Source organism: Streptopelia decaocto (genome assembly GCF_964273445.1).
Source record: "Streptopelia decaocto genome assembly, chromosome: 1".
Lineage (NCBI taxonomy): Eukaryota > Metazoa > Chordata > Aves > Columbiformes > Columbidae > Streptopelia > Streptopelia decaocto.
The window spans coordinates 7321237-7338811 of NC_138663.1; the positions used below are offsets into that span (position 1 = coordinate 7321237).

A 17575-nucleotide genomic window follows, 5' to 3' on the forward strand; every position below is an offset into this window, starting at 1 on the left:
GCCTGGAGCCTGTGGGAGCAGATTTAACTTGGCTCAATCTAGAATGAAACTCGAACCAAGTTCCAGTGCCTCACCTTTGCTGCAGGGTAAAACCTCACGCAGTGCCCTGGTTACTGTCAGCCTTTCAAGTGGTGGCAGCTGTGGGAATAAGCTTTTCATGTTTTGACTCTTTCTGTGCTTGGTTCATAAACACAAACAAAAAAATAAGTTGGGCTAAAGATGGTAGTTCTAGCTCAGCAGTTGGGGCTGTTTTTCAGTCCTGTTGGAGGCACAGAGTGACTGTAATTTATGCTCCTGAATGAACTCAGCATATTTTGTAACTGAACCTACAAAGGTGTATTAGAAATTACAGGACAGGTTATTGGGCTGCCTGGTTGTTCAGCAGTTTTGTGGCAGAGCAGCTCAAAAGCAGGGGGTGCAGGGAGGCTGTGGGATTGCAGCTCCACCACTCAGCCCCAATGGTTCAGTTTTCAGGTTGTTCTGTACCCTGACAGCACCCACAGCTCCAGATAACTTGTTCTTGATGACTTGGACCCTCAGCAAGCTGTTTGTCTTTAATAGTTTGGCACTGAAAGATGGGGAGGTGAATGTGAAGCAAGTGGAGGAACGTGAAAGTCTGTTTACCTTGTATAAACACATTTACCTCTCGGTGTTACCTCCCAACCTTTCTTTGGCTCTGAGAATCTGACAGCACCTTGGCTTGGCTTCACCTACCAGCCTCCTTTTAATATTTTGAGAGGCTGTGAGTTTACAGCCCTGCTGGAACAGCCCTGAGAGTTCGGCCATCCCTTTATTCATTCATTTAGCATTGCTTGGCCACCACCTCAGGTAGATACATGATTTTGTCCTTCCTTACTCCTGTTAATGCACCAGACCAACCTCTGCCAGCAGAAGCTTATGAACTGGCACTAGGAATTAGCTTCAGCAAGGTGATTTTAGAACAGATATTATCTAAGATATGGATGTTTCCTTAGATGTGGATCTCAGACGGGAGGAAGCGTTTAATTCATCACCTCTTGCACACAACCCTCACCTGCATGGGGTCCTGTTTTTGGATAATCCCTGCCTTGTGTAGAGGCAAAGGCAGAGGAGGATTCATCCTGCTGTTGACTCCCAAACTATAAAATGTTTTCCCCTGAGGTAAGGAGGGTCCTTAGACTGGATGGAGACAAACCCTTCCAAGGGAACACACCCTTCTCTTGCGTGTTTTGTGTTTGTTTGGTCTTCTTTCTGCTCTCAGAATGGGGCTTTCTCCTCCCAGGGGAGGAAATGCCTTCCTTGACAAGTCGTGGGTGCATCCCTGGGCAGATGTGTTCTTACCTCACAGGATCATCAAGGAAAGATTATTTTTGTTAATAGGGCTCTTCTCAGCCTTCAGATTCTTTCACCGAGTCTCCTTGCAATCAGCAAAATACAGAAAACCAGAAGAGCCATCAGTAACTTCAGGATTAAACTGAACAGGCCTGAGGAAAAACCAGAGAAACCAGCTGGGAGGCTTGAAGGAGCAACTCCCCTTCAGTTTCTCTTTTATTGGTGAGGCTTCACTTTAATTAATGTTTCACAGGGGTTTCTTAAAATCACAAACTAATTCTGAGAGGTTCCCCAAGGCTGCCGAGTTGCTCTTATCCTGGGACCTTGATCTTCTCACATGGGGATCTCTGTATCACCAAGAAATGCAGCTGTTACAAGTTGTGTAGGTTATGAGGTGTTTTTTTTTTCCTATAGTTAAAACCAAACAAAACCAAAAAACCCCACAACCCATAGTGCCCTTCCCCAATCAAATAACTTGATAAAACTAGAGTTATGTTGAAGGTTTAAATTTAAAAGAAAATATATAACATACTTTGTTTAGCCATCAAATCAGGGTACAACTCCAATTCCAAAGCCTGTGAGATGAACATCCTCTGTGTCCTTATGCCATCAAGCTGCTGCCTGAGGTCTGGCACAACTATTGGCTTTACTTCCCTCACTTGCAATTGCTGTCCCCAGCCCAGTGTCCCCAACAGTCCCTCAGTGGTGTCACCTCCCCTGCTGTGCTCTCAAACCAGCCCTTCCTACCCCTGCCACAGCTGCAGCAGCTAAACACTGCATGGGGTGGAAGGCAACGATCGCTGCACCTTATCTATTGCAAAAATCTGCAGTAATTCCTGTTTGTGAGGTAACAGCCTCACGTGGAGCTGAGTAACCTGGAGCAGGATGGGTTGGGATGTGGGGCTACTTGAGCTTTTCATTGAACAGAAGTGTGTCATCTCCTGCTGCTTTACCTGGGGAGCCCTGACATCCTTCCGCTCCCTGTCCTGGTTTGCAAACAGAAGATTTCAGCAGAGTTACTGAAACAGCATCTGAGACACTAATGGGAACAGGCTGGGCAGGGGCTGCTCCACACACAGAGCAGCCAGACCTAGGTATGAGAGCAGCTTGGTGGTTACTGCTGAACATCAGAGAATCATGGAACCATTTGGACTGGAAGGAACCTCCAAAGCTCATCCAGTGCCACCCCTGCCATGAGCAGGGACATCTTCACCCAGATCAGGTTGCTCAGAGCCCCGTCCAGCCTGGCCTGGGATGTCCCCAGGGATGGTTCATCCACCACCTCTCTGGGCAACCTGGGACAGGCTCTCACCACCCTCAGTGTAAAAAATTTCTTCTTTAGTTTAAAATCATTATCCCTTGTCCTATCACAACAGGCCCTGTTAAGAAGTCTGTCCCCATCTTTCGTACAGGCCCCTTTTAAGCACTGAAAGGCTGCAATGAGGTCTCACTGGAACCTTCTCCAGCTGAACACCCCAGCTCTCTCAGCCTGTCCTCCCAGCAGAGCTGTTCCAGCCTCGGATCATTCCTGTGGCTCCTCTGGCCCCTCTCCAACAGGTCCAAGTGTGTCCTGTGCTGAGGACCCCAGAGCTGGACCAGCACTGCAGGTGGGGTCTCACCAGAGCGGAGCAGAGGGGCAGAATCACCTCCCTGACCTGCTGCCCACGCTCCTTGTGATGATGTGATTTGATCCAGGGCTGCACTGCACATTGCCGGCTCTTGCTGATGCACAAAACTACACCCAAGCTCTGCAAGTTGTGCACACATCCCAGGAGTGGCCCTGCAGCCTCGCAGAGCTCCTTTGTGAGCCTGGAGAGCCGCACCGAGCTGCCCCACAGCTCGGGGACCCTGGGTCTTGCTGGGCCTGCCCCACACCAGTGCCAACAGCAGCTGGCACAGCTCGCTGCTCTTATCGCTGACACGGCCTCCCCTGTAAGTCACTTCCCTCTCTGATTCAGCCTCAGACATCACCAACAGGATCACTCATTTCCTCAGAGGTTTGGGGAGGTCAAATTCACCATCAAACATTCATGATGTACTTTTTTCCCATAACTTCAACAGCAGCTCTCTTCTTTGGGCTTTTGTTATTTTAAGCATCAGAAAACTGTAATTTTTTTAATCTATTCTCTGCCTGCTTATCCATCCCTGCGAGGAAGGGCAAGCGCTGCATTTCCCAGCTCGGAAACAAGGGCAGGGATGGTAAGCCAAGAAAAACTGAGCAGAGATAGAACCTTGACCTTCCGGTTCCCAGGCTTAGGCACTAATCCTGAATCACCTTCCTCTCCCCCACCACACCTACCGCTTCGGGAGCATTGAAAAACCAGCAGGCTGGGAGCTCAGACTCGTGTGCAATGAGCTGTTCATACTCTGATTAACAAAGATAAGCCACCCAATTGTACTGATGCTCAGAGGGTGGAATGATCCCAGAAGGAAAAGAGCGTTTGTACAAGTTCTGATGGCAGGAGGGAGATCATTTCTTCATATCTAAACATCTATTAGGAAACAGTTGTCAGCACATTTCTATTTCCAATATACAAGAAAGCACAAAGGTTGAGGATCAACAGCATCTTCAGGCTTCACGACACAAACTTCATTACCATGGAACATTTCCTGCCTTCTAAACGGATTTAGTTTGCCTGATTGTGTTTAAGTTTTATTTATGGCAGGAGTTTTCCAGAGTGCTCAAGCCCAGGAAATGGGCCCTGTGTGCCCAGCACAGCGATTCCTTCCACATCCTATAATAAACCCTGAGAGCAGAGGGAACAGCTGCTCTTCCTCCGAAACCAAACGCTGGTTTGATTTTACCTTGGGCAAGACTCACAGCTAGTAATAAACCCCCCTAGAGTCACAGGGCGTGGGATCTGGGACCAGCCTGAATAATAAACCATAATTACACCTCTCGGGCGTTACAATAAGAAAGGGAGAGTTTTTCCGAGAGTTTGTTGCGTCCATCTGTCCACTGGAAAAGAAAGGCTGTGGCAGGAGGGATGAGGAGCCCACATCTGCCTGCAGAAGCTCAGCTTAACTCCCAGAGAGCAGCAAACTGATGCTCCCCCATCAGGCTGCCACGAGCCCGAGCAGGAACCGGAGCCCCATCAGCACCTGTGGAGCTGCTCAGAGCAGAGAGAAGAAAAGCCAAAGCTGCCTCTGAGATCCCCCTCACTCCTTGGGCTTCATTTCCATCACAGGAATGCAACTTCCAGCAATTTAATAACCACTTATGGGATTATTATAACGGAGACACCAAACCTCTCTTCAGGTGGGTTATGAAAGCCTTACTGATGCATTCAAGTCTTGCTTCCCGGGAGAGAACATCTGACTTTTAGCTTACAGTGAACAGATATATGAGAGGGAGAGATCTGTGTGTATATATGTTATATATATAATTTTAGAAATTGGATACTGGCCCAGCAAGGGGGACAACCAGCTCACCTGTGCAGTGACACTGCAGCACGGGGCAGCTCTGCGGCCAGGAACGTCTGTATCTGTCGCTGGTAGAGCAGACATGGGCTTCCAGCAGCGACGTCCCCGAAGGGCGAGCGGTGGCCCTGGCGCCGGGCACACGCGGTTGCGCGATGTCCTGGTCCCTGTGGAAGGGGCTCTGAAACCGGTGGCCCTGGGGAGAGGTGAGAGGTGGTCACAGTCACTGCTCTTCCATGGCGTTGATGGTTTCACACCCAGGAGCTGCCCAAAAAGTAAGCCAAGGGTTCAGAAATTAACATCTATCCCCAAAATGGGGATATTTTATTTTATTTAACCAAATCAACCAGAGAACAGGTTTTTAAGGAGCGGTAAGTGGCAAATTGCAGCCCTAAGCAGGCTCCTTGGCATCCCCAGCTCCTGTATTCACACGTGCTTTCCCTTGTTTGCAGGGGAGGCAGAGCTGACCGGAGAGGCTAAAGCAAAATTAAGTCTGTTGTTAAAAGTGTTTCAGCATTTCTGCAGCGAGCTGACTGCAGTCAGAGCAACCCAATTCGTTTGCTCACCTGTATTTTGAGATGTTTCATGCCCCAGCACACCCCGCCTGAGCCTCTGCTGCCACTGGAGAAGACACAGGCCTGCCCCAAACTCCGTATCGTATCAGCCAGTCCCACACAGATGCCTCAGAATCATAGAACGGTTTGGGTTGGAAGGGACCTTCAAAGCTCATCCAGTGCCACCCCTGCCATGAGCAGGGACATCTTCACCCAGCTCAGGTTGCTCAGAGCCCCGTCCAGCCTGGCCTGGGATGTCTCCAGGGATGGTTCATCCACCACCTCTCTGGGCAACCTGGGACAGGCTCTCACCACCCTCAGTGTAAAACATTTCTTCCCCATGTCTGGTCTGAATCTCCCCTCTTCGCGTTTAAAATCATCATCCCTTGTCCTATCACAATAGGCCTGGAAAATGTCTGTCCCCATCTTTCTTATCACCCTCTTTTAAGCACTGAAAGGCCACAATAAGGTCTCCCCGCAGCTTCTCTTCTCCAGCTGAACACCCCAACTCTCTCAGCCTGTCCTCCCAGCAGAGCTGTTCCAGCCTCGGATCATTGCCGTGGCTCCTCTGGCCCCTCTCCTACAGGTCCATGTGTGTCCTGTGCAGAGACATGGACCTCAGGTGCCTACAGAATGCAGCTCCAGACCAAGGTACCTGAATTTCGGTTGCTCTACACATGTGGGACACCAGCAGGAGACAACAGCGTCACTCCCTGGCTGGTCACCCCACCTTTGGTGATGCTTTCATGGAGTTTCCTGCATTTAAAGGTCTTCTTCCAGTTCAAATTCCTATTTTGAGGAAGAACGGTACACAGCACAAGGCTCCTCATGTGCACAGAGCTCATTCCTACATCTGGGTGGGGAATTTGCAATCTGAAATAAATAGGATTAAAACTCCTACAACGAGCTGTGTCTACCCTGAAACGAGGCTCCTCACCTGTGTCACTGCAGGGTGACGAGGGGACGGGGTGGCTGAACACCCACCTGTTGGGATGGAGCTTGTGTGGGACCGGGCAGCACCGGCAGGTTGGGCAATACAACTGCAACAGACCCAGCAGTGCCTGGGTGGCAAGTGACAAAAATACCTTAAGCACACTCGTCACAGTTTAACCCCAGCCAGCGATCAAAACCACAACAGCCACTCCCTCGGTCCACCCCACATCCACAAATAGGGGAGAGAATCAAAGGGGAAGGGAGAAACTTGTGGGCTGAGATAGACACAGTTTAATAAAATAATACTAATATACCACTATATATAAAATGGAAAATAAAGTAAAAGATGGTCAATACAATTCCTCACAAACTCCATCCACGCCAAGCAGCAGCACCCAGGAAGCAGCACCTGGTCCCAACAGTGGATCCCGGGAAGAGCAGGAGAAGAGGAGCAGGAGAAGAGGAGCAAAAAAATGCCCAGAGGCCTCTGCAAACAGCAGGATGGAAAAAGACCGAAATAAATAAACTCCTGAACAGATCTCAACCGAAACAGCAGAACCAGAACGGGTCTCGGTCTCTGTCTCCCTACCTGGAAAAGCCCGACTCTCCTTCAATACGAAGCAAGATGCTGATGGGACGGAACATTCTTATTGATCAGTCTGGATGTCAGGCAATGTCTGTCCCATCCACGTCCCCTTCGGAAAATAAAGATTTCTAACTGCATGAAGAAAATTAACTGTCTTTCAGTCAAACCAGCACAAGGCTGGAGCGGTACTTGGCCACGCAGAGAAGTGACAGCGCAGTAGGACAAACTGCCACAGAAACCATCAGAGGGTCATCGAGGGGGCTCCAGCGGCAAGAGAACCGGCTACAAGTGTGTTCTGTCAACAGAGCTGAGCGACCTAACCAGCCTTAAAGTGTTGGATAATGTCACAAGAGCAGGCTGGGGGGGTTATTTCTTGGGGCCGAATGCAGCTCCAAGGATTTCACACCATGTAGATAAACTCAAAGTTTGCATTTTTCCCCAAACTTCAATGACTTACATCAAGCGGATGGCGCAGCCGGTGCAGCCGGGTACCTACCGCAATCCCCATGATCTACTCATTCCACCCCTCATCCAGAGCTGCGTGGTGCCCATCGGGGACAAGAGCATCACCAGCATCCCAGGTCCCAGTCAAGAGCATTAGGGCTGTAAAATACAGGAATGAAAGCGTGATGGGGGTGGCCTTACTAAAAAATTGGCGAAAAAAACCCTAAAATCCACGAAACAACCACCACCACAAACAAACCAACCAACAAAAAACCCACCCACAAACATCAAAGGGTAAATACAACAAGGTTTTCAAGCTCCTGAGTTGTGGACCGTGACTTGTTTCCAGCACAAAAGGTCGCTCCCCTTTATCCCACTCCCAACAGGAATTTTTCCCCTACAGGTAAATGTCGATGAACAAATAAACATTAGCAAAATCGGAATTTCTTCCTCCTTTTTAAGCATCTCAACCATTTATTTATTTGCCTGATGGCTTGGATCCAGGTAATGGAGGGAAGGAAGGAAGGAGGGACTCAACACAGTGTTTGTTCTTCTGACAACAGTCATAAACACCAAGTGTTTTAATAGCACAATTATACCCTGACAACAAGAACTTAAAAGCAAAGTTTATAATTCAAACAATACAAGTAAATATTTTGACATTTACTCACTTGTTTGATTCTTGCCCAGTTTCCTTCTCCCGGTACGCTTGGAAAATAACCTATTTATAGCGGAATTCTGAGAAGAGACGGTGAAGTGTCGTCTCCCATGAGCATCTTCAGCAGGGCCGAGGAAAAACCTCAGCGCGGAAATCAGTGACGAAGCCCAAAAGAAAAGGGAAATTAAAAAATAAGATTTAATGTATTTATCAGGGGGCAAGAGCAGCCTCGTGGTATCATTATTATTGTGTTTATTTTGAAAATACTCACTCAGCTGGCTGGGATACGGCCTGTCCCAGCAGCACTGGAGGTCGTTCAGGTTGAACGTGTGTGGACTGAATTGCTCGCCCTCGGTTCCGAGTCGGCTGGGAAAAGCCACGATGGGTTATTTCCCCAAATCAGCACTTTGCTACGGCACCGAATTTGCTGAAGTCCGTGTGAAATAAAGAGACGGCTGCATCAGCAAAGCGCCGGAGCCCAGCACGGTCACTGCTCACAGCGCTCAGCCTGCCAAGCGCACAATTACTGCTTCACCGGGCAGGGCAAACAAAAACACACCTGAAAACCTGATAGATCACACAGTCTCTACAATACAGAAGTGGCTTTCTAAGCCTTAATATATATAAAATTACATTATGCATATGTGGCATGGTGTATGTGCATTGATGGGTTTGCATATACTTTTCTCTCCCTAACACAAACAGCAGATCTGACATTTCTCTGGAGGCTTGGGAAGGTAATGACGTTAGAATGTCTGAAAACTCAGCAATTTATTTTAAAAAATATTTAGACCCTTTTTAAAATTTTATCACATTACAGCATTGCAGGGTAGAAAAAAGGTGGCCGGGATGGCCGGCTGGAGTTGAAGGTGTCCTGGTGGACAGCAGGGTGACCATGAGCCAGCACTGGGCCCTTGTGGCCAGGAAGGCCAATGGTACCTGGGGTGGATTAGAAGGGGGGTGGTCAGTAGGTCAGAGAGGTTCTCCTGCCCCTCTACTCTGCCCTGGGGAGACCACACCTGGAATATTGTGTCCAGTTGTGGCCCCTCAGTTCCAGAAGGACAGGGAACTGCTGGAGAGAGTCCAGCGCAGAGCAATGAAGATGATGAAGGGAGTGGAGCATCTCCAGTATGAGGAAAGGCTGAGGGAGCTGGGGCTCTTGAGCTTGGAGAAGAGGAGACTGAGGGGTGACCTCATTAATGTTTACAGATATATAAAGGGTGAGTGTCAGGAGGATGGAGCCAGGCTCTTCTCGGTGACAACCAATGGTAGGACAAGGGGTAATGGGTACAAACTGGAACACAAAAGATTCCACTTAATTTTGAGAAGAAACTTCTTCTCAGTGAGGGTGACAGAGCCTGGAACAGGCTGCCCAGGGGGGTTGTGGAGTCTCCTTCTCTGCAGACATTCAAACCCACCTGGACACCTTCCTGTGTAACCTCATCTGGGTGTTCCTGCTCCGGCAGGGGGATTGGACTGGATGAGCTTTGGAGGTCCCTTCCAATCCCTGACATTCTGTGATTCTGTGTTGCCTGTGAGTGTTGATATTCCAGGTGAAGCTGGGCCCAGCCACCACGGGTCCATCATAGCAAGGACTAACAGCACCTCGGCTCAAACAGGCTGGCAAGGGATGCACCATAAAGCACAGACCGGTTTGGGTTGGAAAGGACCTTCAAAGCTCATCCAGTGCCACCCCTGCCATGAGCAGGGACATCTTCACCCAGATCAGGTTGCTCAGAGCCCCGTCCAGCCTGGCCTGGGATGTCTCCAGGGATGGGGCATCCACCACCTCTCTGGGCAGCTTGTTCCAGTGTTTCACCACCCTCAGGGTGAGGAATTTATTCCTAATACCTAATCTAAACCTGCCCTCTTTCAGTTTAAAGCCATTGCCCCTTATCCTGTCACCATAGCCCTCTGATGCCATAGGGTGCCCATGGACTTGTGCACAGTCAGGTTCCTCAGCTGGTCATGAACCTGATCTCCTACAAGAGGAGGGACTTCATTCCCCTAGTCCCTGCCTTGAGAGATGGGAGAAGAGAGAGAACCACAGAAAACCAAGGCAACAATAATAGCTGAGTACAACCACGCAACACATTTCCTGGCTGTGAGCAAGGCAGCTCCACGAGCCTCACCCATCTCCAAACCCCTGGACCTGACCCGAGTCCAAATTCTTTCCGGAGGACGGTAAGATAACAGAAATATTTTACATAATCAAGGACATGAAACAACTTCATCTATGTGCATTTTTCTGGATTTAACTCTTTCCGTGTGTGTTCAGGAATGCTGATTTAGAAACAGACTGTGCAAGAGATCCCTTGAGAGGAACCTCCTCTGTCCCACCAAACGCTGCCACCGCTTGAACCGGGCACCACTTTTCTGTCACACCTGCGGGTCACTGCACGGCAGGAAAAGAGGAGCAAAGGTATTAGACCTGACTTTGTTAATGCAAACAAACACCCTGTAATCTGGATAAAGCACCGATACTCACAGAGACAAACACTCGGGTGGCAAAACTGTTCTGCAAGGACAGCGCAGAGCCCACCAAGGGGTGTGGGGCCGGCGCTCGGAAAAGCAATAAAGAAAAGACAAACGTCTTTATTTTGCTGTTCAACCCCGAGTGTTTTGCTCACAGTGATTTTTGACATAGTTTTATTCAGCCTAGCATTAGCATAATTTAAAACTAAACTTCAAAAGGTTTCGCTGTGTTGTGGTTTGATTTTGGCCTGAGGTCATGGGAATCCCCACCTGACCCCAAACTATCTTCAGCAAATAATTTTATAAAGATATTTCCATTGATCCCAATTCCATCCAAGGCATTCAGATTGGAAAATACAAAATAAAGCTAATGTGAATTTGCATGTTTTATTTTTACGCAGTTATTCAATTTGGATAAATTAAATGCCTTTGAAACTAAGCAGCACGTTGAAGAAAAGGAAGGTGACTTTAGTTTGAACCACAATTAGATGCTTAATTTGCTATTAGGAATCGGTGGATGTTTTTCATCAGGGATGTGGAAATTAGATTTGACCAACGAATACAGTCATATTGCTGTAAAAGATGCTCCTGGAGGAGCTCAGAGTTACAAATGCGATTAATAAATGCAACTGTAAATTGTATGTGGGAAAAATAATGATATTAGAAGGGATGCACGGGCTGTTTAAACATAAGACTTTAAATAGAGACCTGGTTCTTCCTCCAGCGTCCTCCTCCTCACAGGGCACAGTGAGAGCGGATGCTCCTTTGGAAAGGTGGGTTTGGGGATAGTCTCTTGCCAAATTGAGATCGAAACCTGGCAGAAATCTAGAAAACACACACCTGGGTGCGACGTTATTAAAATCTTCAAGCGACAGCCCCATGGAGACGGTGCTGTTGTCACTTCTGATCCCCGACTCACAGCAGCGTGGGAACGAAAGGAGCAAACCTAAAGCTGCACTTGCAGTTTCCTCTGCTCATCCTGCTCGATTCTGCCACGAAAGAACTGAACTTTCAAAAGCAGGTATATTTTAAACACCTTGCCGACTTCTCCCCAAATCACCCTGGCAAACTTAAGTGTTTTAAAATTCACTGTAACCACCTGAGCTTACAGCTGAAGCACAAAGCTGCTGTCTATTTCGGGACCACCTGAGCACAGCAACACAAACACTATTCAGCCACAATTTCACTTACGTTTTTAAGCGTATTATCACCAACAGGAGTTGTTCTCCTCGCTGCTGTTGGTCCATCACAGCATTTCACCGCTTCATGGGTCAGCACCAATGCAACAAGCCGCAAGAGGGAACTTCATTAGTATTAATCTAGCAAACCCCAGCTTTATTTATCTGAGGTTAAATTAAATGCATATGGCAGCTTATGGTATGTGAAATCACAATCTTAGTTTCACAATTCCTTGCAGAACAGCAAGAAAATGTTGCATTGACATTTCAAGACTGTTTCTTGGGGCAGGAATCCTCCTGCTTTGGTAAAACGCCACCTATTCTTACGTCACTTGTATGAAGCGCTGCCCGAGCGCAGTGATATACCATAAACTCCTCAACAACATCGTATCAGAAGAAGCAAAGCAAACGTAAAGAGACAGACGATAATTCTAAATTACAACACTTTATTGCAGCATTGGCAAAGGTCAGATTTCTGAAGCTGGTGAAGATCGGGCGGCATTTCTGTATGAAATGTTACAGTTTTACAAGTCTCTCTTTCCTACATGCAGAAACCAAAAACAGTGGTAAAAAGGATTTTAAAAGAGCTAGAAAATAAGAATTAGTAGTAACATACAGATGAGCTCCTTAACTCAGTTGACTACCTCTACCTGAAAGCAAACAAAACACTACGCTAATAAATAACAGATTGTCAGAAACAGACCAAGAAACCTCATTTCTACTTAGAAAAAAATAAAAATTCTACTTGTTTCCAGACTTAAATCTTCGTTTTTGTTTTTTAAACTTTTTTCCATTGCTTGTTTCAATTGACACAGAGGCTTATCAACCCATGAAGATCAACAAAACATTTGGATCCACTCCTTGACATCCTCCCGTGAACGCTGACTGGCACGTTTTGGTTTTCAATGATACATACAATGGGCTCAGCTATATCCCTGTCCTTAGGCTGGTGTCAGGCTGTTCCAAGCAGTACGAGTCAACACCCCGTGTTAATCAACTTCACGTTCTATTTTAAACCTCAACAGGCGTTTTTACCTCCTTTGCTCTTGAGTTTTTCGCTCCTCCCCACTCCCCACCCTCCGTTTCTCACTCATCTGGCAGCGAAAGGTAATTCCTTAAGCAAAAAGCTTTCTCGCTGAGGAGTGTTTGATAAGAAGTCATCCTACTTGTCAGGGTTCTCTTTCAGATTTACTGTAGATTTGCAGCCGCCACAGAATATCCTTCCCGCACGAAGCGCCCCATTCAGGGATAACGTAACTTGCGTCAAGTTCTGAACTTTACTCTCCCACATCCTGAGCGTCAGAGACTTTTCCCATTCCGGCATAATCCATCTGAATTCCAAGTTGATCTTCGTTTCCACCGAGCTGCTCGCTGGTCAAGTTCACCACCTCGTTCATTTACTTCTGCTCTTCTGAGATTAACCCTCAACGCGGTTCCCGTAACAAAAAGCTTTTTTTATTTTTTAAATTTTATTTTTTTAAGTATATTTTTTGGTAGGCCATGACTGGAAGCTTCCACTTGTTCTGCGTGGGGTTGGGGGGGAAGAGGGGAGGCCGTCGTCTCTGCCCCACGGCCCCAGCCTGCCCCAGGTTTCGATTCCGAATGCTCTAGACTGACATGCTGAGATGTGGCCGCTGCTCTCATTCAATCGCCGGAGGACTCCACTATCCACAACATCAGAGATACAGGACCTAATGAAATGACGCTTGCTGCTGGATCAACGTCTCCTACGGAAAGAAAGGAGAAAATAAATAGCTTAATATGATATATCTAACACCGCGTGGGTTCGCAACCACTCAACAACAGTGATTTTGATACTTTACATATTTAAGTTACATATTTCTATTTACTGCATAATTTCTTTCCAAAGACCAAACCAGGTGAAAGAACGTAGATCATTTACATCAGGAAAAGTCCCCTACACAACCTCAGCAGATGAATCTAAAATTGTTCAGAAATAGCTGCCTTTTTCTCCCAAATGAGATGCTGAAATACTGAAGTGCAAAGTTGATTTCTGAATTTAGTATTAGTATCTAGCATTAGTATCTAGCATTAGTATCTAGCATTAGTATCTAGCATTAGTATCTAGCATTAGTATCTAGCATTAGTATCTAGCATTAGTATCTAGCATTAGTATCTAGCATTAGTATCTAGCATTAGTATCTAGCATTAGTATCTAGCATTAGTATCTAGCATTAGTATCTAGCATTAGTATCTAGCATTAGTATCTAGCATTAGTATCTAGCATTAGTATCTAGCATTAGTATCTAGCATTAGTATCTAGCATTAGTATCTAGCATTAGTATCTAGCATTAGTATCTAGCATTAGTATCTAGCATTAGTATCTAGCATTAGTATCTAGCATTAGTATCTAGCATTAGTATCTAGCATTAGTATCTAGCATTAGTATCTAGCATTAGTATCTAGCATTAGTATCTAGCATTAGTATCTAGCATTAGTATCTAGCATTAGTATCTAGCATTAGTATCTAGCATTAGTATCTAGCATTAGTATCTAGCATTAGTATCTAGCATTAGTATCTAGCATTAGTATCTAGCATTAGTATCTAGCATTAGTATCTAGCATTAGTATCTAGCATTAGTATCTAGCATTAGTATCTAGCATTAGTATCTAGCATTAGTATCTAGCATTAGTATCTAGCATTAGTATCTAGCATTAGTATCTAGCATTAGTATCTAGCATTAGTATCTAGCATTAGTATCTAGCATTAGTATCTAGCATTAGTATCTAGCATTAGTATCTAGCATTAGTATCTAGCATTAGTATCTAGCATTAGTATCTAGCATTAGTATCTAGCATTAGTATCTAGCATTAGTATCTAGCATTAGTATCTAGTATTAGTATCTAGCATTAGTATCTAGTATTAGTATCTAGTATTAGTATCTAGTATTAGCTTTCATTTTCTTGTGCAGCTTAACATTTAGAAGTCCTGTAGAAACATTAGCGAGGGCTTTCTAGAGTCAAATCATCGGTTAGAACGTTTTTGAGAGACAAGAGCTGTATTAAAAATCTCTGATCATTGCTTGTTCGTGGAAAACACATCCCTACCCACAAAAAGTCACGTTTAATTCTCTTAAGAATGTAAATATACATTGAAAAATTCCATGAGTTTTTAGGCATGTGATTCAGCAAGAGCAGAGTAATCGAGCGGTAGCACTAAATCAGTGTCACTAACTTTGGCACGTTGTCAGTTACTGTGTCTGGGCTGGTTTGCAGTTGATTTCTAGACTGCAAGTTAAAATTTAGTAGTACAAAGCAAAGTAAAAATCAGACATTTACAATCACAAGAAAGCTCCAGGGTGACAAACCCAAGTCTTTCACCATTTAAGCAAGAGATTTAATGTTTCTTTACATCAGTGTATAAACCCCAAGCATTTGTTGAATAGTAATTTAACCTAAAACTAATTTTATTGAAAATCTTGCAAGGAAAATGTTAAACTGGACATAGTAACTTCCATATTTCTTGTAACAGATAAAGCTTTCACAGTAATTCTGTATTCACAGTAATTCTGTATTCACAGTAATTCTGTATTCACAGTAATTCTGTATTCACAGTAATTCTGTATTCTCACATATTGCTTTGTTTTGTTATCCAATATTTGTGTATTTTAATTAAACACTTTACATTTTTGTCTGGAAATACCGAGCTGGAATACATCTGGAATATTGTGTCCTGTTGTGGCCCCTCAGTTCCAGAAGGACAGGGAACTGCTGGAGAGAGTCCAGCGCAGGGCAACAAAGATGATGGAGTGGAGCATCTCCCGTGTGAGGAAAGGCTGAGGGAGCTGGGGCTCTGGAGCTTGGAGAAGAGGAGACTGAGGGGTGACCTCATTAATGTTTACAGATATATAAAGGGTGAGTGTCATGAGGATGGAGCCAGGCTCTTCTCAGTGACAACCAATGGTAGGACAAGGGGCAATGGGTACAAACTGGAACACAAAAGGTTCCACTTAAATTGGAGAAGAAACTTCTCAGTGAGGGTGACAGACACTGGAACAGGCTGCCCAGGGGGGTTGTGGAGTCTCCTTCTCTGCAGACATTCAAACCCACCTGGACACCTTCCTGTGTAACCTCATCTGGGTGTTCCTGCTCCGGCAGGGGGATTGGACTGGATGAGCTTTTGAGGTCCCTTCCAATCCCTGACATTCTGTGATTCTGTGAGCTGACGCATCACTAGCACTTACTGCAGCGTTGCTTCTACTACTTGGTTTTAACCACATCTTAGTGTTGCGTAATGTAATATTTCCAATCCTCCGTGGCACACTCGATATGAGGAACATTGGCGAAGTGGTTGCAAAAGAAGCGAACTTTGATTTTAATAGATTTAGTAGAATGAGATTTCACTTGCAGAATGTTGCAGAGAAGAAACCTCAAACATCAGCGAATTGCAGAATTGTGCTTCTACCTCTCCATCTCCCTTTAAAAAAGAATAATTCTACTGTTGATAGAGAAGGAGGGAGAAAGTTTAGGAGTAGCTGCACGTATCTAACTTTGTAAAAATTACTCACGTCCAAAACATAGCGTGTTGGCAGCAAATAAGGCCAAGTGAGCAGAGTTTCAATGGATATGAGCAAAGTGATGCTGATAAAAATCTTAGTAGCGGTTTTCCCAAACCAGGTATTTCACACAATACTTCTCTCCAAACTGGTAAACTCAATCCAAACCTATACTGGCAAGGTTAATCTTAGCACATAGTTGTAATTAAAATCATCATGAACTCTATGTGCCAAATGAATCAATTTTTTGCCATCTACTCCCTCGCCTCCCTCCCCTGCTACCAACAGTTATTGATTTGTATAAAAATCTTCTCAACACCACTGTGTAAGTACTAATACTCCCCACATACTCCATGTGATAGAGAAACACTTTTACATAATCAGGGCTGGCACAGAACACCAGAACTTGTAAAAACGCACAGAAACATAATATAGCATAGGGCAGGAAATAATCACAAACCCATCACACATATGAAGTTGGGAGAACTTAAGTCAGGAAGACAACGTTATGGCTTAAAATGAAACACGCCCACATGAATATATGAAACCAAGTCCTTCTCCAAACACCTCAAAACTCACTCGTTGATTTGCTTTTCGTGCCTAATCTCAGCTTTGGTGCTCTCTCTGTCTCTCTAATCACATTAACCCAAACCAGGAGCGTGAAATAGAAACACAATGAACACCTGGAATTTATTTTTCTGGTTTAAACATGATACTCTTTCAGTTCTTTGCGTGCCTTGCTGTGCTAAAGGCTTTTTCTTGCTTTCAGGTGCGTGAGCTTTAGCGGGAAGGACAGTTTTTCAAGAGGAAAACAGCATCTGAAGTTCAGCCTCCTGCTCTCAACTGGTCCCTGAGATAATCTAAGGAAATCAACCTCAGCTTCCAGCTAATCCTGCACATATTGCTACTGCTGGTGTGACTACGCTCTCAACAGCAAAATTGGAAATGATGTTCCATAGAACATTAACTAGCAATTTTGTATTGAAAAATATAGTACTAGATTTTAAATAGCTGTTATCAACTGAGCTGTAAAGAATATATTCTCTGCGAACAATCACATTTCAGAGTACATTTTGGACAAAAACTAAGGTGCCCTCATCATTTCCTGACCAATCTGAATTCTCAACTTCCATACTGTTAACATCACAGATTCATATAAAAAAAATCAAAGCCATAGTATGCAAAGTGAGTTACCACTAGGAAGGTGTTTTGAGGATTGATAGTTAGTTTCCAAAGGGCCACAAAGCCGCAGCGGTTTTTAGTTATTTATATTGAAATGACTTTTTTAAACAAAGTCTTAATAAGCGAGTGTGCTAATAAGTAAAACCTTGCCTTCCTTTCCCTTCTAATTGTGATCAGGTCTCTCTTCGCATTTGTCTGGGTTAGACCGGCATCTACACTTGCAGAGCCCAACAGGCACCACCTTGCCAAGACAAAACCTGAGGATGGGGCTTTTTCTTTTCTCAGTTCCAGTGCTGCAGGATTTGGGATTGTTCCCC

General features: G+C 45.3%; 2 protein-coding genes across 3 annotated transcripts in view; one reads left to right on the forward strand and one right to left on the reverse strand.

Annotated features, from left to right (window-relative positions):
• Positions 1–17575, forward strand: part of DHTKD1 (dehydrogenase E1 and transketolase domain containing 1) — a 106291-nt gene that overhangs the window by 7763 nt on the left and 80953 nt on the right. The window lies entirely within an intron of this gene.
• Positions 11989–17575, reverse strand: part of UPF2 (UPF2 regulator of nonsense mediated mRNA decay) — a gene marked incomplete at its 3' end in the record, with an annotated part of 59883 nt that continues 54296 nt past the window's right edge. For both annotated transcript variants that reach the window (XM_082072635.1, XM_082072634.1), the window contains one exon: positions 11989–13286. In XM_082072635.1, coding sequence (XP_081928761.1) covers positions 13277–13286 — 10 coding nt within the window. The remainder of the gene's footprint in view (positions 13287–17575) is intronic.